The sequence below is a fragment of the Plectropomus leopardus genome, chromosome 16 (assembly GCF_008729295.1).
Source record: "Plectropomus leopardus isolate mb chromosome 16, YSFRI_Pleo_2.0, whole genome shotgun sequence".
NCBI classification, from domain to species: domain Eukaryota; kingdom Metazoa; phylum Chordata; class Actinopteri; order Perciformes; family Serranidae; genus Plectropomus; species Plectropomus leopardus.
The window spans coordinates 26,273,260-26,297,313 of record NC_056478.1 but is presented as its reverse complement, the minus strand read 5'-3'; the positions used below and the strand labels follow the sequence as shown (position 1 = coordinate 26,297,313).

Here is a 24,054-nt window from a genome sequence, read left to right as displayed (position 1 = left end):
AGCTGTTTAGTCCAAAAGCGCCTAAAGCGTTTTTTTTTCACCTTCCAGGAACGTCATCAGGGTATACAGTTTATGACGAAAAAAAAGATGGAAACCTCTTATTACTTGTTGCGTCTTGTCACCAGGTTAGAGCAGCCACACTGACGCCGTGAGCAGCGCTGCTGAGCTGCAGCACGTCTAGAGAAATGGAGTCTCGACAAATTTTTCAGCATGATGCATGCTCTTTTTAGCAAAAACAGACAGGAAACATGGTCTTTTGATAATTAAATTAACTCTATACCAGCTTTTATTACAGTTTTAAAGTCTCTCTCTATCACAGACATGAGGAAATACAAAAATGTCTGTTTCACTTAATCTTTCTTGATTGTTTCAAAATAAAAGCCCTTTGACAATGTTTCTGTTGACAGAATCCTTTCAGTTGTTGACACAAGGCATTTTATTGTGAAATATTTGCAGGACTGCGTTGTTGGCAGTGCAGTAGCTTGCATGGCCTCATAAATGAGTGGAGTATGGGCTCTTAATTGTGGAAATTAGGGGCTGAGAGATTATCAGTCTGACTGATTATTGGGGCCAATAGTTCTTGTGTTTCAATATCAGCTGCTTAGACTCACTCAATCAGCTGCTTTTGAATATGGCACCATTATCTCTTTCACCTTCAGACAATCATATGATGAAAAGGTAGGTGCCCCTGCCACACACAATACTCTGACTTTACAAAAGATTCATCAGTAACTGACTCATTGCAGGGGTATTTCTTTTCTCTGACTACTTCACTCTCTTACTAAATTCACTCTCTTTCGGCAGTTTGCCCTTTTTGGCTTCAAATCATCAGGCAATAAACTGACGCTCTGCTCTGAAAGGCCGGAGTCAGCTGCCTCTAAACTGGGAGAGGATGATAAAAACCGTGAAACAAAACACACGGGCAGAATCATAGAAATGTTAAGAGAAGGATTTCCCAAGCATGGGTGTGGAGTCCAGGGGGAGTCCTCGCTGTAAAAATGAACGAGAGAGGAAGAAAGAAAAAGAGGTATCCTGGGACGGAGGAGTGCAGCTGGCCCCGGACGGAAGGAAAGGAGTTCAGGATGGAGGAGCTCTGGAGAGCATCCCCACCACATCTGCATCCTTCCTCGCTCTGCAACCATGTCTTCAACTTTCAGCTTTTTTTACTCAATACAGAACTTTCCACCTCACTGACTCTTCCTCCTTAAACCATTTTTTTTTTCCCGTCTGTCCTTTTCTGTCTCCTCTTTCTGCCTGTCATTAATCAGCAATCACTTATGGTGTGGTGCAGAGTTTGCAGAGTGCTTCCAGCCCATATGGAAGTGATCAGAGGCAGGCAAGGGAGGAACAGCAGAGGCCCCACAGACAAGAGAAAGTCCCCGTTGAACCGCTGCCTGCAGGTATCGTGCCAATGTTTGGGATCACACTAAATCAATGCAGCGGATTCCAAAGTGGGGTCAAGGGAGCAGCAGAGACTCATAAATGCTCTCAGGTTGTTGTTATTGAGAAAAATTATCACTGCATTTCAGCAAAGCCATTACCGAAGCAGTCATTTGTTTTATACTCTTCTCATTACTGTTATCTGTATTACAGATCTCCTGAAGCCACGTTATTTAATAGAACCTCTATCAACACTCAGCACCCAGTAAAGCTGGAACAAATCTGAAGTGATTCATTTCATTGTCGACTAATCTGTTTATCGTTTCTTTCAATTATGGTTTCATATTGCGTGTTTTGTCCAACCAACAAGCCAAAGCCAAGAGATATTTAAAGGAATACTTCATCCCCTGAATGACTATTTGTTTATCTGTTACTCACCCCATGTTACGTAGAATCGGTGCCTAAAACTCGCATGCCTCCATAATCCAAAAACGGAGAAAATTCTTGATGAATCAAAATGATAGGGCTTCACCTTTAACATATGTTGAGTACTTCCCAAACAGACAGCCCCTCCTGATGGGAAACTTTCACTAAAGTGAAACTGATCTGTGCTCTCTTCAAAGCCAGACTCCATTGACAGAAACTGTAATTTTACTTCGCTAAACATGGAAGCTATTGGTCTACTGCTGCCTCAATCAGTTAGTATGTTTGTGCTATTGTGCGACTTTGGTGACCCAAACCAACCCTTTAAAACTCCAAAGTCACACAATAACACATATGGACTGACTGCTCGAGGCAGCAATGGACCAGCAGCTCCCGTGTTCAGCAATGTAAAATTACAGTTTTTATCTATGGAGTCTGGCTTTGAAGAGAGTATAGATAAGTTTTACTTTCAGCTACGATCCCCATCAGAAGGGGCTGTCTGTTTGGGATAAAAACACACCAATACAAATAACGCAGTCTGGCTTCATTTTCTTGTCTCTATATACAACCTTATGAATTGTGTCTTTCCAAGTGACAAGCTGCAACAACAAAAAAAGACAGAAACTATTCATCTAACTATCATAGTGTGTGGGTTTTCACTTAATGACTGAGTCTATATATGGAGTTGGAACACTGACAGTAAGTTTTGGCATAAAAAATAAATTTTGGCGTTGAAAAATGAAACACTGGCAATGGAGAAAAAATCCACTAAAAAATAAAAGACGGGTAGTAAAATTATTTTTATATTTTTTGAACTTTGATGTGTTTTTCCATGAAAATCTTTTTTTTTCTGTATGTCGCTTTTTTTACAGTGTAAATTTTAGGTGACACTGGAAAAAAGAGTGAAATGAAGGGGGAAAAAGGAGATTGTAATTGAAAACACCAGAATACAATAAAATAAAATAAAATATTCTTTAATGCGTACTTTTATTTTTTAAAGAGGATTTTTTTCAGAGCCAATGTTTCCTTTCTCAATGCCAAATTTTAATTTCATTGCCAAAACTTACTGCAACTGTAGCTCCAAATGCCACAAAACCGAGCTGAAAATAATGGATAGGCCCAGCAGACATCAGCTGGTCACTGCACAGTCCCACACTCCTACACTGGACTCCACATCACCTCCCTTTCCAACCCTGCTGCCTTTTTATAGGAACTGCAAACCGAGTCGTCACCCTAGCAACACAGCCGTACATGGGCGGAGGTTTGTGCGCTGCTAAAAAGAGAGAAAGAGAGAGTGTGGGAGGGAGAGGAGCAGATGTGTACAGGTGTGAACACATGAACCTGGTCACCAGTCAGCCATTAACAGCTGTTTGTCTGCATAGAGGTTACCTGCTCTCTACTTTGCTGAAACACACACACATACACACACACATACACACGATATTATAGAGCCATGAGAAAATACCCTGCGCTCACAATTATGAGTCATCCACTCTACCAGATGGTAGGAGAGAAAGAGACGGAGCAGGAGAGGACCAGTGTGTGGCATGATCGCAGAACAAACACCAAAGGTGTGACAAAGAAGCCATAACCACTAGTGGCTATATATAACCCAGCACATCCTACAGCGATACACTGAGTGGCATGACAGTGTGTGTGTGTGTGTGTGTGTGTGTGTGTTTGTGGAAGGCAGACACACAGCTACTCTCAAAAACAGAGTGATGATTCTCGGCTCTGGTTCTGCGAGCAAAGGTCACAGTCTAGCCAATAACTTTGTCAGGATTCAGTAACGGCGTACAGTCTCATTTATATTTGGTACAGTGTTTTATCAGTGCCGGTCTCAAAGGGCTTCACAACACCCACGCTCCAAAACCGTGACTCAAATGACACCCTTCTATATTAAATTGTCAATGAGAAACAAGAGAAAAAGCTCATTAGGAACAGCGACATGGGAGAGGAAATGATAAGGGCATCACAGGCTGCCGTTAACAACCACGAATCAGCCCTAACTTTAGCGTTTTTACAGCACATCCTCAGCGGCTACAGAAATATCAGCACCCTTCCCCCCTAAACTGAATAATATGGATTAAGTCATCTATTATGGCATATGTAATCCTCAATTTCAACATAATATGTTCAGAACTATAAAATATAATGAGAAACATTTATTAGCAAAATAACAGATGGCCACGTTGATTTTTTGTGAATCCTATTAAACAAATACTTAACAGTATAAAGTACACAACATAAAACTGATACAAAGATGCTGTAAATCCAATACTGGCACAAAGCAGCCCTGTTTTTCGATTTGAAACATTACACTAAATGTCCTGTATACAACTACAGATATATAAGGGATGAACAAAGTACAGCAAAGTGATTAGGGTTCGATGGTTTAATGTATATTGTAATAGAGGAGCATGCTGTATACCATAACATCATATTTCACCCCAGCTGTACACTTCTAGTGATGTTTTCTTTTTTCTTTTTCATTCCATGCCATTTCTAAAGGCCCTTTCAGTGTTTTCCATTTCCATTCATTACCATTTTTTATAATTAATGTTTCGTAAATGTTCTATGGTTACTCAATCAATAGTAACTAGCATTTCAGTTTTTTGTTTGTGTGGTTGGTAGGTTGGATTATTTTTTCACTTACTCAAAATATGTAAATTTAGGGATATTTGGGGATTTTCCAGTTAATGCTACAAAGTTCTTAATTGCAGGTGAATTTGTAGAGATATTTTGAACTATAAAAACGAAACGTGAACAATGTACATGTTAAATAAATATGAATAATGAAAATATTTAAGTTAACCATAATTGATTTAATGTATACTGTGAAATCAAAATACCGTTTTAAAGGTAGCCTACTCGATCAGGGATGTTTGCTGAACTTACAATAACCAAGTAAAAGCTACTTATTTAACAATGTCGTTTAACTTACAAAAATTAAGTTGGTGAAACTTTAAATTGTCACCAGTTTTTGTTAAGATTTGATTATCGCGCTTTACAGTGCATTGTTTGACGTTGTCGTAGCATATCTGCTTTATCTAAAGTGGAACAGGGGAACAAGCTCATATATTAAAACTGCAGATCAGGGATAAAACGGCCTATTCTGAGTGTGTACCTGAACATAATCACAGATCAGCGCCAACACTTGATGTGCTCAGGCAACAAAGCAGATTTTTGTGTTGCTGCAGTTTTCCTTCATCAGTCTTCCTGTTCTGTACAGAAATGTAATTAAGATAGTAAAGATTTAACTTCAGCATGCTTTGAGGGGATGACAGACAGAAAACCAGCAGTGAATGAAGGACAGGGACATTTTACAGCAAGTGCACAGCATGGGTTTCCAGAATTACACCTTTGGACTTTGTTCAGTGCTCTATTTTTCTTACCTCACCGACATGCATTACAAGCCAAACTACACTGTAAAATCTGACAAGCTGATTTTATTTATTTTTTTAGATCTAGAGAACCGACTGTCTTGAAAAATGCAAGTAAATATAACTATTTGTCTTATTTGCTGTTTACGTTTTACGTAATGTTAAGTTTGCTTAAAATTTTGTTATATTTACTTAATATTGTGAAGTTGTTGCAACTTAAAAATGACAAGTTTACCTGAATCAGTCTTTCTCATTTTTAGCAACTTCAGCAAACTAAGTTTAGTGTGCTACATATCTGTATTCTGCCGCCTGCAAACTAGTCAATCATATTTGTTTACTCTGACACATATTAGAAAAACCAGAACTCACAGATCTTCTTAATCCATCATTGGCAGAATTCTGTCAGTATCAAGTTAAGTCAGATTTACTTTCTTTACTGAAGTTGCTTTTGAGTTGCAGTAATTTTGCAAAATTGAGTAAAGAATAGCTACACTTTTAGTAAACTTAACAATTAAATACAAAGAAAACATAAATTAAGATAAATTATATTTAAGTCATATTTACTTTCCTTTTTCAAGGAAATTGGTTTCCAAGATTATTTTAGGTAAGCTAAACTTGTCAGATTTTACAGCACAGTCATCCTTTAAAAAAATGGTACTATGTGTCTTACTCAGTGAATTAATATATGTGCTGTTAAATGAAACTGAGAATTACATGTAACATCTGTGCTACATTACAGTACTGCTGTGTTGTTGTCCCCTAATTATTTTCACATTACCTAATTCAGGTCATTATGGTGTAAAACATTATTGCCCAGTAATTACCTGGACCATCGACTGGCCCATTCAAGCACCACGCTTGTTTAAGGAGAGGTTGGACCAGATACACACAGTCCTCTTGGATTCAATTAGGCTTTGAGCGACTCACTCACAGAAACCATTAGCTGAGTGAAGAGGCAGAGCCCCAGAGGAGGGATCCACAGGTGGCTCCCCCTCTCTCATTGCCTTTAATGACTCTGCCCTTTTCAGCGCCATGGTAACCAGCATCATTGCGATCAACCCCAGGAGAGCAGGGTGTGAATCCCCTCAACAAGCCCGTCTGACCTTTCTTTAAATAAAATAGCTCACTTTGTTAAATGGGTTACAAACATTTCAAAGTATAGATGTAAGACATGTTTGGCTGACTCTAACTGCAGACTTATGGGCAAGAACACAGTAGGAGGAAGTAGAAGTTATTTTGAGTAGAAAGGCAGTTAGCTTGATGAAGCAGCAACTCTTTGGCAACCATCCTCGAAGTGAGAGAAAAGTGGGAAACAGAGAAATGAGTAAAGGACCAGGGTATGTAGAATGGTATGTTTTTTAATACCGTCATAAATACAGGTGGTCCTCTTTCTGTTAAACTCATATGTAGCGCACAGCATGCACCACAAGACCTCAGTCTCAAGTCTCTACTAGTGCAAAATGCAGCTGAGCAGAGAGACATCACGACATCTTCTGGTGGAGGGAGAAGTTACAGGACTGTAAACAGCCAGCAGCCAGCCATAGCAGAGAAAGACCATGGGAAATGGGAAACTTTTTTTTTCTTTTACATCTTACGTGGTCAATTAAGGATTTATTTCGACCACACTGGACCTGGTGATTGTTGGAACAGTGGACCTACTAGCTAGATTACTCAAAAGAGTCACCAAGACTATTAGAGTGAGTTTTCTTTTTTTTCTGTCAAGTTTTAATGAAGTATGTTTTATGATGAGTGAATGAGGCAGTTAAGCATAGTCAGTCTTCTGTTGAATTCAAAAAGGGAATATTAAAATATTACAAGAATGTTACTTTTCTTAACATTTTGTGGGTTTCTATTGCATATTTACTTGACTATAAAAGCTGAATGTAAGTTGCACACTCACAGTTATGTGTGTTAGCACCACACACATATCATATACTCTGACATTTCAGAAAGGTATTAAAGTATGAAATATTACATACTGCCCAAGCATATAAGAAATCATACAAACTATACAAACACACTGAAATCATACATGGTAGCTCAGTTTAATATACGCCTGCAAGAATCACCTCTACATACTGTAACAGCTGACGGGTCTGGGACCCCAACACACTCCAGATGCTGTTTATGCACCAAACACACAAGCGCACACACACAGAAGTGCATTGCAGAGCGTTTCCAGGGTTCAGAGTGCAGCCCGTGTGTTAACTGGGAGCCTGGCACATTTTACAAGAGGCCAATCATGTTCCCATTCACACAGAGACAGGGGACACATTGACCACAGAGCAGGTCTGGACTGCACTGAACAGAACCAGTCGTATGTAACCATTATAACCAACAAGTGAAGCCTTCATAAAAACAACTGTACAGGTTTGTTTTAACTGCACTGTGAAGACAACAGTGGATTGAGGCCAAATGGCCTTCAAGAGTCCATAAAATGCCTGTGAGATTCTGTTGAGTTGCCAAATATTCACATGTGAATTGGACGTTTGTCTTAGTGTGGGAAATGTTAGGCTGTGTCCTATATCACTGACCACTCACTGTATAGTTAGAGTCACAACGATTAGTTGTCAGCGATTAAATTAATCGCTATCTTAGCGGTTTGAACCATTTTTAAAAAGAAAAAAAAAGTCAAAATTCACTGACTCCAGTGCCTTATGTGAATATCTTCTGGTTTCATTCTTCCTCTACAGGAGTAAACTGAATATCTTCAGGTTGCAGACAAAACACGACATTTAGGGACGTCATCTTGAGCTTTGGGAAACACTGGTCTACATTTTTCAACATTTTCAGATATTTCATAGACCAAACAACTGATCAACTTATCGAGAAAATAACTGACAGATAAACCAACCATGAACATAACTGTTAGTTGGTTTGTGTACAACCGATGGTCACTAACAAATCACTTTTTACCATCATTTGTGCATTTAAGGAAAAATGGGAGTCAAACAAGAGAAGTGAGAGAAGTGTGTTTATAACCTGTAGAACAAATGTAAAAGTTTGAATGCTTGTGAGAACAAAAAAAAAAAAGGACTGTTATTGGGCTGCATTTTCAAGCGGTTTAGTATTATTCAAAAAAAGTGCAGTTTGTTTTTCCTTATGATGACAGGAACAAGTATAGGAAACAAAAAGGAGACTTAAAAAGTTCATTTTAACAGCAACACACAGATCTGTTGCCATCCATGCTGCCTTGCTATCAAGTTTTGTTCCCCTTTATTTGTTTTATTGTGTTTTAAAAACTGTGTATATACCGATACAAACAGCGGAGCTTCTCTCACATTGTTTCACCACTTTGTTTTTATATATTAAGAAACACACATTTTAGCACCGATGAGATTGACTTAACTGTAGCCCGAGCTGCTTGTGTTTCCTGTAAACACTGGCACTGGTGGAAACATTTGCAGATTACGCTGGGAGTGTTTGAGGAGCTGTTTCTGATGTAAATGCTTCCTTACAATGTTGGCTATCAATCACTTCTCTCTCCAAGGCCTGACACACACACACACACACACACACACACACGTCTGGGCACAACACTATGCTGTTCACGCAGAAAGACAGACAGACCGGAATAACTAGCTAAGCTCACCTCATCCACCAAGCTGATCACAAAATCACTGACTTGATGAAAAAGGAAACAGGACAACTCGTGAAACATTTCCTGAATTCTGGATTGTTTTTTCATTGTACGGTCTTTATCAGACACCACGCCACAGCATGTCTCTGCAGCCCAACACCCCACTTTCCTACTGGCCACCTAACGTATTAGTTTTACCTTCAGTCTTGTACTTTCCTTTCCTCCAAGAAACAGGGTTCCCACACACTTAAACCTGCTGATGCCTGAGTAAATTGGCTTGATTTTTTTCAAAAACATGGGAAGGCAATGTGCAAGGGAAAAAGAAATGATGTCAAACTAGCAGGAAATCTGCAAAAAGCAGAAGTAAATTGCCTGAAAATTAGTAAAAGAAAAAGAAGAAAGAAAAAGCACGCTAAATAAATGCTTAAAAATTCTAAGAATTCTGTAATAATTTTTAAATATGTAATTATGATAATTATATATACAGTTTTTTCCCAGCTTTTTTTCTTTGTTCCACTAGCTTTTTTTTCTTAATTTTAAAATCCTATAATTTCTAAATTTGCCGTTACCTTCCATGATGAGGAAGGTTATCCACTTGTTTTCAAATAACAATTTATCGATTCATTAATTATTAATTTTACCAATAATCAATTAAGGAAAGTGCTTGCAATTTGCAACCCTATTATCCACTGAATACACCTACACCACCAAAAAAAATCCATGATTTTTCCAAAACTTTCAATGATTTGTACCACTTCCTTGATTTTTCCTTGCCTGAAAATATGTGATTGTGAAATTTCAGGACTTTTCCAGGTTTTCCATGACTGTGGGAACCCTGAAGGAAACTCCAGAATTAGACTAAATTGGTGACACTTGCTGAATTTTGCTGAAAACCCCCAATATCCTAAAGGCTACTACAGCTGTTAGAGAATATATTCAAAATGCATGTGATGCATGTTTCAGTGCATGAATAATGCTGCAGGGAGGTCAGGGGTCAGGCACAGACCATCATCCCTAGAGCTGGGACATTCAGTAACCAGCTAAAGGACACGGACACAGTGTGGATTCTTGCTGGGCGTGTAGCTGGAGGACGGTCTCTCGGTCCATAAAGGACATTCAGAAACAATGAGATGGATTTGTGTCTTTTTGTTTCACACTCACAAGCAGCCATTTGCTTTTACTGAGGACCATTTATGTTTGTTTTTGAAGAAAAAACTAATAAAAAAATAAAAAAAAACAAGAGAATGGTTTGTATAAATAAATAAATTAATTTAATTAATTATTAATAATAATTTTAAAATAACTTTGACCATTATAAATATTGTTTTTTGGACCTTTGGACAATCTTCCTTTAAATATTTACCAAAGGTACTAATTTCTTGCAATTTGCTGACCAGTTCTTGCAAAGTTGCTCATTTCCTTTTTTCCCATGTTTTCAAAACAAAGCAAACCAATTTGCTTAGATTTCTAAATACTTGTGAAGTCATCTGAACGCAGCGCAAGAAAAGTGATGTCTGTCCTGGCATCAAAGGGTTAAAGGCTTGAGATTTCCTCCTTATTTGTCTTCAGTTAAACTACTCATTAATGAGACATAAGCCTTGAACGCTCACAAAAAAAATGATTAAAAAAATAAAATAAAATAAAGTCGGATGTCAACAAGGTTCCTGCACAACACCAGAGGCTGATGGAGAAACACAGAAGAAGAACCCACTTGAATGACAGCAGGTACGTACCGGTGGATTTCCATTTTGGAGGCCAGCACACATCTCTGACTGAGGATGAAGCTGGAGGCTTTGGACTGTGGACCAGAAGACTGGATCTGCATGTCTCCACACAGCCGCTTCCCGCGCAACTAAAACCCCAGCCACCCGCGCTCCGCTCCGCTCCTCTGTCTCAGGGTCTCGCCTCCACTAACGTCCTCTCTTTGACTCGCTAGCCAAGGTAATCTCTGCTTTCTCCCCCTCTCTAACAAACAGCTTTCTTCATCATCCAAAAGCAGAGTGCCAGTCCCCCCCCCACCCCCATTGCCTGGATACCCCACTGCCCCACCCCCGGCCCCCCACCTCCTCTCCTCACAGCCCCCGTTTCTGGGTGATTCCTTCCTTATGCATATGTGCGATGTCAGCGCCAGCGAGCGAGCGAGCCGTCCAGACACTCAGCCAGCTGTGGTTTCCCCATGGCCGCGGCACCAGCCGGCAAACACGCACGCTTCAGCCCTGGCTTTGGGGCGCCAACAGCGGGGGTATCCAGGCAACAGGCTCCCGCTCCCGCACAGCCCACTCTGGCGCTCCGTGGCTGTTAGCGGGGAAATCACCGCGGCGGGATCACGCAGCACGCCTCGGCTCGGCTCAGGAGGGTTCAAGCGCGGGGAGGGGAGGAGGCTTCCTGTCTTCTGTTGCTCTCTGTGTTTTCTTCCTCTCGCCCGGCTCCCTCTCTGCTACATCTATGTCACACCTTTTGTCTCTCAGTTGATCTCTCCCGCTTTCATCTGCACGCGGCTCCCTCCCATCCTCCCTCCCTGCTCCTCGCTCCGCTTTTATCTATGCGACTCTCCACGCGCTCGCACTCTCTCTATTTCTAACTCGTCACACACCCACCCAACTCATCTCCCTCACTCCCTCCACAGAGATGTGCCGGGGAGAGCTGGGGAGGACGGGCGGCCAGAATTAGTGGTGTTTGGCAGCGCTGGAGCGGGGATTAGCAAAGCGTTTCGCAGCATCTGACAGACACAGAGCTCTGACAGGAGGGATTCTCCTTTTCACCGCATGGCTCCACAGTCACTGTCTAAATGCGGTGCATCTTACTGGAGTTCATTTTCAGTCTTTCCTTTGCAGCTGCAATCGACTGGCACTGAATAAAAAACACACTGCATGTATACTGAAGTCAGAGCGCAGAAACACAGCTGCACTGAGTCAATCATGTAATCAATAATGCAATAGTGTAACTATTACCTACAGTACGCACATCAGTCTTAATAATGTTCACTACTGTTCTCATGTGAAATCATAATCAAAAGTTAGAATATCTGTCATCTAGATAGTAAGGCAGGACCTATATTTAGACTGTGTTTTGGGCTTTCCCACTGAGCTGATATTTATACTGCAACCCTTACTGGGTTTTATTGGTTGCTATGCCAACTCTTAGGTAACTTGGGAGCAGGATGGCCATCATTTTCTCTGCTGTGTTTTCTATTATGTATTTATAGAGCTCAGAAGAAAAAAAAGGTGTATCTTTAAAACAGTGATACTCAACTTGCTTTGCTTGGGGGCCACTTTTGCAAAATGACAGGAGGCCAAGGGCCAGTCAGCAGTCCCATACATCTATCTAGGATTTGAAGACGTTTTTAGGATTTTAGAGCATTACGAGCATTTTAGAACATTTCTTGGGATTTTAGGACATTTCTAGGATTCCGAGACGTTTCTAGGATTTTAGGACATTTCTAGGATTTTAGGATGTTTGGGGGTTTTTAGAACATCAGGGGCTTAGCAGTAGAAAGAAACAAAGACTTAGTAAATTGGTGCTATGACCAGAGAAAACGGAGAAAAAGGACTTGGGGCAATAACCTTTGCTCAAGTTGAAGAAAACCTACAAGTACCAGAATGCACTGCATTGCACCAGACAAATAAACGCTTCTGCTGGTGGTTGATGTAGTGCAGGTTTGGCTGTTTTTTTTTTTTTTTACAGGGAAACAATAATGCAGCCAGCTAAAAACAAGCTATCTCCTATTAAAGCCAAACAGTGCACTAAAATATGTCTTTTAAAACATTATAGGCAAAAAATATGCAACACAGTAACAGAATCTTGGATCCTATTTGATCATTTGATCTCAGTTTTTTCAGCCTCTGTTTTTATGATACAGAAAATAGTATGCAAACCACTTCTGGTTCACAAAATCCAATATTACAGCCAAACAGTTCACTTAAATATGTTTTTGGAAAATTTCAGATGAGAAATGACAACACAGCAACAGAATCTTGGTTCATATTTGATGAACATTGCTTAGTGTTACAGTTTGATCTCAGTTTATACAGCCTCTGTCACACAACAAAGGAAACAGTATGGCCTCCACTTTCTGATCACAAACTCTCACATTACGATTAAACGGTGCACTAAAATATGTTTCTGATGAAATTTAAGGTGAGAAATAGTGAAACACAGTAACAGAGTCTTGGTTTTAGTTTTAACCCCCGTGGATGTACAAAAATGAGGAAAGCACAGTTTGAGCAACAGTATAAGAGTCAGCAAAATCTACCAGATGACACACAGCCTCAGGTCAGTAAAACACCCGTATTTGCTCCAAAGTTCACAAATCTACACATTTGACCTCTTCTTTCTCTCTTTTTTTACCCACAATGTGAAAAACATACAGGCAAACACCAGCAACTACAGATCATATCAGCCGTGAATAATAAAAGCTAATGCCGTTGGTAACTTTCCCAAAGGTCACAGTGACGCTTGGCTGTTTGTCCAGCGAGTGTGGCCTCTGTCTGTTCTCAGCCAAACATTATTAGTGAGGTAAGTTTAGCACCACTCTCCAACATCGGCATCATAAGTAAACACGGTGCTTTAGTAGTTTATATAAGCAGACAGAGAGGAGAATATCTCTGGTTAATATCTCTGGAGTCTGGTGTCTAAATATTCCTGTCCAAAGCATTCCTGTTTCCTGTGTCCACCTCATAGTTCTGAATGGTGACCACCAGCATTTTGAGTAAGTGCCAATGCCTTGAGACCTATAAAAGCCAAAAGCCTTACTTTTTGGAAACCTTTTTCGCTCAAAATAGAAAACTTGAGAATCAGGTGAGTTATGAAACATTTCTCACGGTATGGTAACTTTATCAGTAACAGATTAAATGTCATATGCACAAAGTGTTATACTTTTGGAAAAAAATGATGCTGTTCCATGTGCACTAAAAGGTTTCAGTTTCTTTGACAAATGGCAGAAATTACAGTCCAATACTATTTGTGTTTATTGAGCTTAAAAGCAAGGAATAATATATTGCAGGGATGCACGATAGTATCGGCACAGTAATAACAGCCAAGAAAAGGACAATTAGGATATTTACTGATATTGTCTCATATGTCTCGCAGGCCCCTGAATAGTATCAAATCAAAAAACGATACTGGCCGACTTTATATGAGCCAATATCGTATTTTGATTAATTTTGGGATTTACACCCCTACATCATGTAAACAAACAACAAACCTGTCAGCTGTATGCACAAGATCATACTGGAGACGTAACCACTTTAAACTTTGATTCCAAACTGGGTTTCGGGTTCATTATGAATGGCCCGCATGTGACTCCCGGACATGTCAAGTTTGTTAATAACACACTTCATTTTGAATTTTTGGTACAGGGCTTTTATTTTGAAGTGCAGTCTCCTGCTGTTCAGCTGCTATTTTATTGCCCAGTTCTTGGTATTATTTGGCCTATTAAGGTGCTGTGACTTCGCTGAGTTTTTATGTCACTCATCTTGAAGCAATTATGGGCACTTTTTGGTTGCAGTGCTATTTATTTACTAAGCTTTAAGTAATTGTACTTAATTCTTTCATTATGTGTTATTTAATTGTGTTTTAAGCCATTTTGTGAAATAAAATATGTGGTAATTTATCTTATGTCTGGACCTTGAACGAATGAGGACAAAATCTGGACCCTGTGGCTGGACCAGTTGGGAACCACTGACTTAAAAGATGGATGAGTGCTTGCTGTCTTGCTAAGTCTGTACTTTGAAACAAAAAAACACACATTTTAAATTCTGATATTTACTAGAAATAGCATACAATATAGGCAAAGGTAAATGGTAAATGGACTATACTTGTATAGTGCTTTTCTAGTCTTATTGAAGGCAAAAATTCAATTTGCCTTCAATATTTACCAGAAAATTTCAACTTCGTGGCAATCTTTCCAGCCAGGTGCTATTTTATTTAGGTGAATAGGTTTAATATAGATATTTTCTCATGTTATCGTCATGAATCAGCTGTTTCTTGTCCATTGTGGCACCTTCAATATGAGCCACAAGAATAAATAGAAACAGGGCATCAGACAAAAGTTCAGCTGGATCACATTGCATTGCTTGTGGCCAGTTAGGACATGCCAACAGAAAACAACGCAATCAAACTGATTTTGATGCACACGCTCGTGTCGCATTCAGTTAGGACAGAGTGCCTCCAAGGTAATTATTTTCACCAAATTTTATTACCAAATATGTGGACGCTAAATGTGCTAAACATACACAACACATGCTAAACATAAATGGTTACAACTGATGGTTACAACTGTGCATGAAATGAAGGCAGATGTACTAAAGCTGAGAACACTACTGTGACATGCCTTTGCACTGAACATTATGAGGTATAAATGAACCACGTGATCGGCTTTATTACATATTAGATAGTTCAGTATAGATTTGTTATGCTAAACAATGGAGCTCATCAGCTTCCTGCACAGCTGTGACTAACAATGGACCAACTTGTTGAACACATGCTTTTTCCAGGGTTTGAATCAATTTGTGATTCACCCTGAAGGCTACAAAACTAATTCAAGGGTTGATGTAATTACTACACATGTTGCAAATAAAGCGTTTTTTTTCCCCCTTTTCCCATCGGACAGCTGGCTCGACAGGCATGAAATCATCCACAATAAGGCAGTGCATTTCTATCAGAATGTGCTGTGTTTTCAGGGTAGGGCATAGAGATACACACACACACACACACACACACACACACACACACACACACACACAGACACACAGACAAACACACGCAGACACCAACGCTCAGAGATACACACAAAGACACACACACACACACACAGCCGGGGACAGGGCTGCGAGGGAAGGCTGTACCAAACTCTGGAGGTCGGAACAACATGGGCTCTAGGAGATATACATATTTGTGCCTTTTGTTGAGCACATAAACATGCACACTGACGCTTTCAGCCAACGCTGTGCTCAACTGAGCCTTTAACACGACACATCGCTGACTGACACATGCATACCTACACACACAAACAGTGCGTTACTGCTTTAACAATCATCAGCGTAGAAATAATGGCAAAAGTATAGTTTTGCAGTGGTGAAAGATGATGATTTATGATCGTATACAATTAATCACTGGTGTGGCCCTAAAGTGGAGCAGAGCTATTAAAATGACTTTTTAAAAGCCCGGAGAGGCAGCGTGTGCCCCGGGAAACGGGCTGTGACGGATGAAAAGTCTACGACGAGAGCAGTTTGTCACACTTGGGTTAAGCACACAGTCAAAAAGCTGTCTAAACACTGCGCGCACATCAAGAGCTGTTACAATCAATTAGAGGGAGAGGACGACGGGGAGGGATGAGGAGGAGGAAGAGGGGGAAATGACAGAGCAGCGTGAGGCACCTGTGAGAAGCTCCTGCCTCTTTTAGCAGCACAGATGATGCGAGGGTGGAGAGGAGGAGGAGGAGGGAGAGGGGGAGGAAGGCGGGGAGCAGAGGGGTATAGAGGATGGAAAGGGAAACACAGAAGGAGGAGGGGTGAGAGCTCTCAGTCACCAGATATAACCATCGTGATAGAAATGCATAAAAGTGTTTGATTTGTGCCAAAACTCCCAACTGTCCAAGTTTTAAACTTAGCTTTGTGCCGTCAAACGCACAGAACAGAAATGCGACTCATCAGTATAACGCCCTCATATTCACAAAGTTTCTTTTTTTGCCAGTGGCTTAGTTTAGTAACACGTTAAAAGGGCTGTCTGTTTAGGGAACAAATTCTCACTCCCAACTCGTCAGTTCGGTCAGGTGACCTTGCACGTTAACCTTTGATGTTTTAGGTATACTTCCCATGTCAGGCTATGACGTCCTGGGATGCCGCTACAGAAATGCACATGGTGGGATGATGTCATGGTGGTATGATGCTACCCGTTACCATGATGTCAACAAATGAACGTGTGGTGGGATCAGGTGGCACGGTCTATATGTTCACACAACAGCCTGGACTCTCACCACGGTCGGGATTAGGCACCAAAGTCACAGATGGTTAGGTTTAGGCAAAAAGGCACATGGTAAAGTGTACACACACACACACACACCATTCAGGGTAACACAGGACTGATATACAAATGCTCATTTAGAGGATGAAGGATTCCTTTAACTTTCTTTGGAAAATGTGTTGACTCTTTGCAACCCTGACTGGGACCACAGCACTCAACATATTAGTCGGGCTTAGTGCTACGGGCACAGGTATCCCACCTGAACACAGAGAAAGATGGAAAAGGTGAAGAATGGATGATGGAGAATGAATAGAGAAAGTAGAAAAGTTGTAAATAGTCCTGCTAATGGAAACAAAGGCAGCGGGAGAAGAAAGAGATGGAGGAGAGCAGCAAGACGTCTCCTCTCCCCCGAGGCCTGATGCCGTATCAGCTCGCGTCACCGCAGGAAGCTGCAGGGCACAGGTGGCTCAAATGCCACAGACGCGCACACTCACATGCCTCATAAACCACAAGCTATTTCCCTCAAAAGACTCTGAAAAGACCCCAGATAAGATATAAGATGCTGTGCAGCGCTGTGTGCCCGTTGAGAAAGAGAGGAATCGTAACAATGACATATACTAAAGAGTCGGCTTGTACGCACGCTTAAGTGCATACAAGGTCACGCAGATCAAACACAGACAGCCTGAAATAAACACTCAGAAATATTACAATGTAATCCGTATTTAATTAGAGACTTTCGCCTGTTATAACAACAGTGTCTTTAAGCAGCCCTCTGACCGAGTCCCACTGAGGGGACAATAATTCACCGTCAGCCCTCCTCTTTAATTAAACTCTACAAACAGCCTCCTCCTTGAAATGTGTTTGTGTGTGTGTGTGTGTGTGTGTGTGTGTGTGTGTGTGTGTGTGTGTGTGTGTGTGTGGTGCTGAGGAAAGTAGATGACATCATCAGGCCAGTCAGCAGTCGAGAAAAAAGCAACTCCAGCTGACTAAATAGAAACAGAGGAGACAGAGCTGCTGTTCTCTCTTTTCTTTTGTGTGTTCAGAGTGGAGACCCCCCCCTCCAACTCCTGGACCTGCCTTCAAAATAAAAGCATCAGTTTGCAATCATTCTTACTGGCTGCACTGGAATGAAAATATCATGAATCTGATTATTAGGTAAAATGTCCAGAGGGTCAGATTTGGGGCCACAGAAGTGTTTTCTCTCAGCCTGCAGTCTTCAAACATGACGTTCTGGGATACTGTATTTCTGCCATGTCTGAGCCAGCAGATGACTATGATAAGATGTACTGGGCTTACTGGACAATTTTGAGGCTGACTCATTCCTCTGGGCACACAGCAGATGGAGATGCAGACAGTGAGGTAGAAATTTGCTATCCCATCAGCATTAAGGTCACAAACAATCTATCGACAATCTATCGGCATCACTTTTCTTGTGCTGTGCTCAGACACCTTTCACAAGTACTAACCCCAAGCAAATTTGATGAATTCTTTTAAAAATACTGGAAAAAGGGCAATGAGCAACTTGCCAACAAATTGAAATTAGTAAATTTTCAAAAGCTAGGGAAAAAAGTATAGCCAGAAAACTCTACTTGTAATTATGCAAACTATAGTTTTGCAAATTATGCTACAAAATGATATATTATATTATAATATATAATATATATATATACTATATATATACTAAACTTACTTTTTAAACACTTTCACACAATTTTCATTTTTCTGTTGTTTGCTTTTTTGGGACGGGGGTGCAAATTTTCAGGTTATCTTTTACTTTTTTACAGATTTATTGCAGATTTTTGAGTGATTTCTTCTCATGTTCTTCATTGTCCCCTTCCCATCTTTTTTAAAAGAAAGGGGGGTGACATGCAGCAAAGGGCCACAGGTTCAAACCCGCGGCTGCTGAATTATTTTCTAATATTGTTCTATATTTTATTGGGCTAGGTATAGCTAGGTGTAGCCAAATAAAACAAATGGTTTGAGAAAAACCAACATTTTTTAGGCAGAGTGGGCAAAGTGGAAGATAAATGTTGCACTGTCAGGGCTGAATGGAGAGCATGCAGGGAGAACAGAGGAGAGATGTGAGGCAGTGATACAGCACAGCAACAGAGACAGAACAAACAGGGATGGAGTGAGGGCTGAGAGAAGGCAGAGATGACGAGGCAAGAAGAGATGGAGAAGAAGATGGGATGAAGCTGGACAACGTTTGAAACCTTAAACCTTTGAAACCTTGATCAACATGATTTTTTGCAGCACTTTTTCTGGGCCTTTTCTTTTGTGCCCATTTTCAGGTTGTTTTTTTTTTTTTTTTTTTAAATTTTTTTTAATTTCTACTAATTTTCTGCTAATTTTTGGGCCATGTTTTGTCACGTAGCTTGTTTTCACCTGATCATTTTGAAAGAAATCAAATATTTCAAAAGGATTAAAACAGAGCCTGAACTTAGAAGAAAAGACGGGGAATATAGTGCCAAAGAAATTATAAAAAGGAGAATATTGCTTAATCTATCATATACTTAATCATCCCTTGACTTGGACAAACCCTGGGACACAAACAAGACCAACAGAATCCGGTGACAGCAAGGTCACAAGCTGAGCTCATCCATTTCTGTCAAAGCGTCCTTGAGCAGACAGTGAAGAGTGTTTGCTGCAGGGTAACTCCACAAACTGTGTGTCCTGCAGCTGAAACACAGACATGGACATGTCTCAGGGGACATGCATAGCAAATAAGTTCCATATCAAGTGGCAGACAGGTGCACCAAGACAGTGAGGGAGGTGTGTCCATGAGACAGCGCTGCTGCTGTGATAACAATGGTGCATATTTCATTCTCTGACAGCGCATGATATAGTTACTGTCCTCACACAACTCACAGGGTGTGAGAACACTCCCTTCCAGTAGACAGAGAGCTTTCTGTTACTGCCGAGCTGGCAAAACTGACTAGAAAACAGCGAAAAACAGCAGCCTTTGTCCTTTCAGAACTCCCACAGGACATCAGGTACACCCAGATGCTCCCGGATCATTTTACATGAGAGCGCACCGAAAAGAAAGCCTTTTTTTTTTATCCGCAGCTTAACCCTGAAACTAAGGTGTGAAGCAAACCTTCACTGATCTTAGATGAAGAACACAACCTCTGATCTGATTCCCATCTGAAAGCACCGTTTCCTTTCATCTGTTGTGTGAGCAATCATGGTTCTCCTCGGCCATAAAACCAGAGGCAAAATAACAAGACTTCACCTGCCAACAGTGACATCATGTCAGCTGGCAGGTGTGCCGGTGCCGCAGGTGATTCACTCTTGCAGAGATGTGAGGAAAGGAAGCATTTTATTGACCTTCATTTTACAAGCTGAGAAAATATGCTTTGCGAAGGGCCTGTTGTGCTATTAATAAGAGCAGAGATTACACAAGCGTTATTACAAAGATCTACAACTGGTATGAAACAACTGAGGGCCCATTAGTTGTAGTTTCACATTATAACACCTAAACTTTTTCAAATGAATTAACCAAATACAACATTTCGTCTGCCCTCGCCCGTTTTTATTAGCAATTATTAAATGCTCAAGTAGCAGGCTTCTCATTTTCAGCTGGCAGTCAGGGTCAGACCCTGTCTTTGAAATGAATGACTTGTTGCCGGTGGCAGCTGTAACTACTTAATGACAGGAGCATTTGTCTGAAGCAGCGCAGGAGTGTTTTCGTAGTTCAACAGAGTGGAAAGTCTTCTTTAATGAAACAATCTAGCTGTGTGGGAATCTCCCAATTCAAGTCGCCCTCCTGACACGTTTTAAAGTATGTAAAAATAGTGATGAATGTATTAATATTTGTTTTACATGGTTTTCAAACGTAAAAAGTAACTAGAACTACCGCCTCACACTTGTATGCCTCTGGGGTTACTGTTTACCTCCATGTTTGTCCACACTCACATGTAGCCATGACAGCAGACAATACTTCGAATATGGATGCAAAGAAGCTATAAATTCTAAAATATGGATGCTTTACACACACCTGCAACCCGGCAGCAAAGAAGATCTATAGAGTCAGCGCAGTTTCATGATTAGTGTCACCAGGTCAGTATCTGATCAAATGTCTCCCCCTCTGTTCCTGAGATATGTCAAGTAACGGCCAGAAAAAATTTAGCAAACCATTATGATGTCCCAGTTAAGTTGACCTTTTCAATATAAAATGTCATCACCTCATTTATGTATCCTATTAGACATTTGTGTTAAATTTCTCCTTAAATAAGTATGGCCAAAAACATGTTTTGTGAGGTCACTGTGACTTTGACTTAGACAAAACGTTTGTGCCAAATTTGAAGAAATTCCCTCATGGTGATCTTGAGATATCGCATTCACAAGAATGAGACTGATACAAGGTCACACTGACCTTGACCTTTGATTACCAAAATCCAAGTAGTTTTTAACCGAGTCCAAATGAACATTTTTTCCCAAAGTTGAAAAAAAATCTCCCACGGTGTTCTTGACATATAATGTTCAAAATAATGAGACACATGAGGCCACCTTGATCTTTGGCCTTTGATCACCAAAATCTAATCAGTTTATCAGCTAGACCAAGTGGACTTTTGTGCCAAATTTAAAGGAATTCCTGCGAGGCGTTCTTGAGATATTGTGTTCACAAAAATGGGACCTGCCAAAAAGAATAATGCCTCTGGCCAGTGCTACCACTGACGCTGAGGCATAAACAACCTGAGATCACACAGAGCAACAGAACTGTGTGTTGTTGTCATCTGACCTGCACCGCTCCTGTTGTCCACCCTGGACAATGATGTCATTGTTGCCGGGTGAACTGACAGACAACAGGTGACATGCAGACAGATGCTAAATCAACACTGAAGCTCTTAGGAGATGATGTCACGCTGAGCAATGGATGAATACAAACAGAAATCACTAATTGAGCGTCATTAGTTATAATTGTTTCATTGAGACATGAGCACACTTTGAACATCACATGTAACCACAAATGGAGAGCTCATAGGAAACTGGTAACTGCAAAAACTGCACAAACACAGGTGAAAAATGCTGTGTTGTTTTTGGGGGGGTTGCCTACATTACTTGCTGGGATGCAACTACTTAATGGTCACCTTTAATTATTTATACATGGAAGAAAAAATTGGTAAAAATTAGCATTTAAGGACACAAATCAGCAAGTGTCTCCACCACAGTGCTTTTAGTGATAAGACAGCAGATACTGAATTTGCAAACAGTGAATGAAACACGTGAAACACCCCCCATCACCACCACAAACATACACTACTATAACCCCCAAAAAAGTCAACTGAGAGCTTTTCTATATGTTTCCACAGCAGCTCCAGATGCAGCATCGCCTCACGTTAAGTCATATCTTATATCCTGTATGTGAGCAATAACTCCCTCTGATTGGACTCTGAGGAGTTTCACGGCCGCAGCGGTTCTATAAATACATAAGCTTCTCGTGTGGTGAGAGGCTCCAAATAATGAATGAATAGGTGGACGGCGCTAAAAGCTAAAGCTCGTTCCTCATCTGAGTGGGAAGAAAGGCCAAAGAGTTGAACTAAAGTACAAGTAGCCTGGTAGAAAGGCAGGCTAATCCTCAGTCATAAGCCTGTACTGTACATGTTAAACCTGCTTTAAAGGTGATGGTAAAGAAATGGAAAATGTTTAACACAGACCATTAAGCTTTCTATTATACGACAGTACGACCTTCTAAATCCTACAGCAGCTCCACTGCCTCTCAACCACCCGCTGAAACTTACGAGTCACGAGTCATCTCGGCGTCTCGGGTGAATCCGGCACCTCCGCCTCACAGAGAATCTGTCGTTGGAAGTGTTTGGTCTATTTCTTGAAGTGTCCACTTTCTCTACAGACTGACTAAGCGAGCAGCTGCGTTGCTGGTTCAAACTCGACTGGCTGACTTCAGAGGGGGGAAAGTGAAGCGGCGTTTAGACGGACAGTGACAGTGGCGAGGTGCCCACCCACCCACCCAACCGCAAGGACTGCTGGTAGCACCCCTCCTCATTTCCCCCATGCACCCACCCACACTGGAGCCAGGGCTAAAAGTGGAGCAGCTGGGTGGGGGTGCGGGCGGTGCAATGGGTCTACACTTGGGGGTCGTTTGGGAGGGGAATGTCTCCCTACACTTTCCAAAATTAGATATTCTGACGCGCACACATCATCAGCTTAGATTATGTGGAGGATTGTTGGAGGTTTATAAATCTGATACAGGTGTTCCTTTGGTCACCAAAGAAGGAGACATGACTAAGCAAATGAAGCCATTGTAGAAGTCAGACAAGAGTTTCCCCACATCACTCAAAGACCGGACAACTTTGTATTATTGGCTTCCACCTTGAGCTGAAACGATCAGCATTTAAGTCAATTGGCAGAAATAATTGGCAATATTTCACACATTTCAGTAAAACGTAGCTCATGGTGTCGCAGTTACGGTCTTTAAAGTGTTAACCTTCAAAAGGGGAACAAAAGTAGCAGCGAGCGGGATTTGAACTTCATTCTCAAGTCCTCTTTTCCACTCTTAACACATCTGCCATCATATTTTGTGTCTACAACCGAGTGCAACACCACGGATGTGTTTGAGTTTGTCTGAAAGCACGCGTCTCCATTTCTTTACTGTTGAGACAGCAAAGACGTACAAAAGACTGTGAGCTCTTTGAGAGGAATTGGGAAGGCAGTGCGATGACAGATACCGACGCCTTCACTCCACTGAATTGAAAAGGGTAGAAATGGATTTCCAATCAATTATGTTCGACCGGTGTGTATTGTTCAATGCAAAAATGTCAGTTTGATTGACAGTTAATACTTAATAACCCTAACATAAGTGACAGTGTATCAGTACTCTGAGCCTTGAGTTACATACAGCACAGAGGCCTTTATGTAGCCTGGCTGCACTCAGATCAATGGAAGTCCAGGAATAGAGCTGTTGGGCCTTCAGGCCTCCTGCGGGGACATGAAAACGCAGTCTGAGGGCCGTGGAGAGAAACACTCAATAGACCCATTCTAAGGACCGCACTCTGAAGTGTTTCAGGTCAATATGAAATCTATTCATGGTCATTAGGAGAGTGCCGGTGGAGAATGGGTGCAGAGGTAAAGGGAACCTGCGGGGGGCGTGATCCGACACTTATGACTTTGCATGACTTTGAAGAGCTGATTTTTCAGTAGGTGCGTTTCAATCCACCTGTTTCTATGCACATTTTTAATTTGCACATACATAAACCTAAATGGAAACACCAAAAAAATAACAAAACTTTGAATAATTGCAAAAACTTTTCATGCTTGGGTGAGGTAGAGTGTATCAATCATTTATTTGTGGCAGCCCACCATGGATGA

At 40.9% G+C, this 24,054-nt stretch overlaps 1 protein-coding gene across 1 annotated transcript in view; it reads right to left on the bottom strand.

The window, feature by feature from the left end:
• enah (ENAH actin regulator) overlaps nucleotides 1–10,591 on the bottom strand; it is a 92,519-nt gene extending 81,928 nt beyond the window's left edge. Inside the window, 1 exon segment of the mRNA XM_042503720.1 lies at nucleotides 10,500–10,591. Within this exon segment, the coding sequence (XP_042359654.1) occupies nucleotides 10,500–10,591 (92 nt within the window).
• Between the last annotated feature and the right edge of the window lie 13,463 nt (nucleotides 10,592–24,054).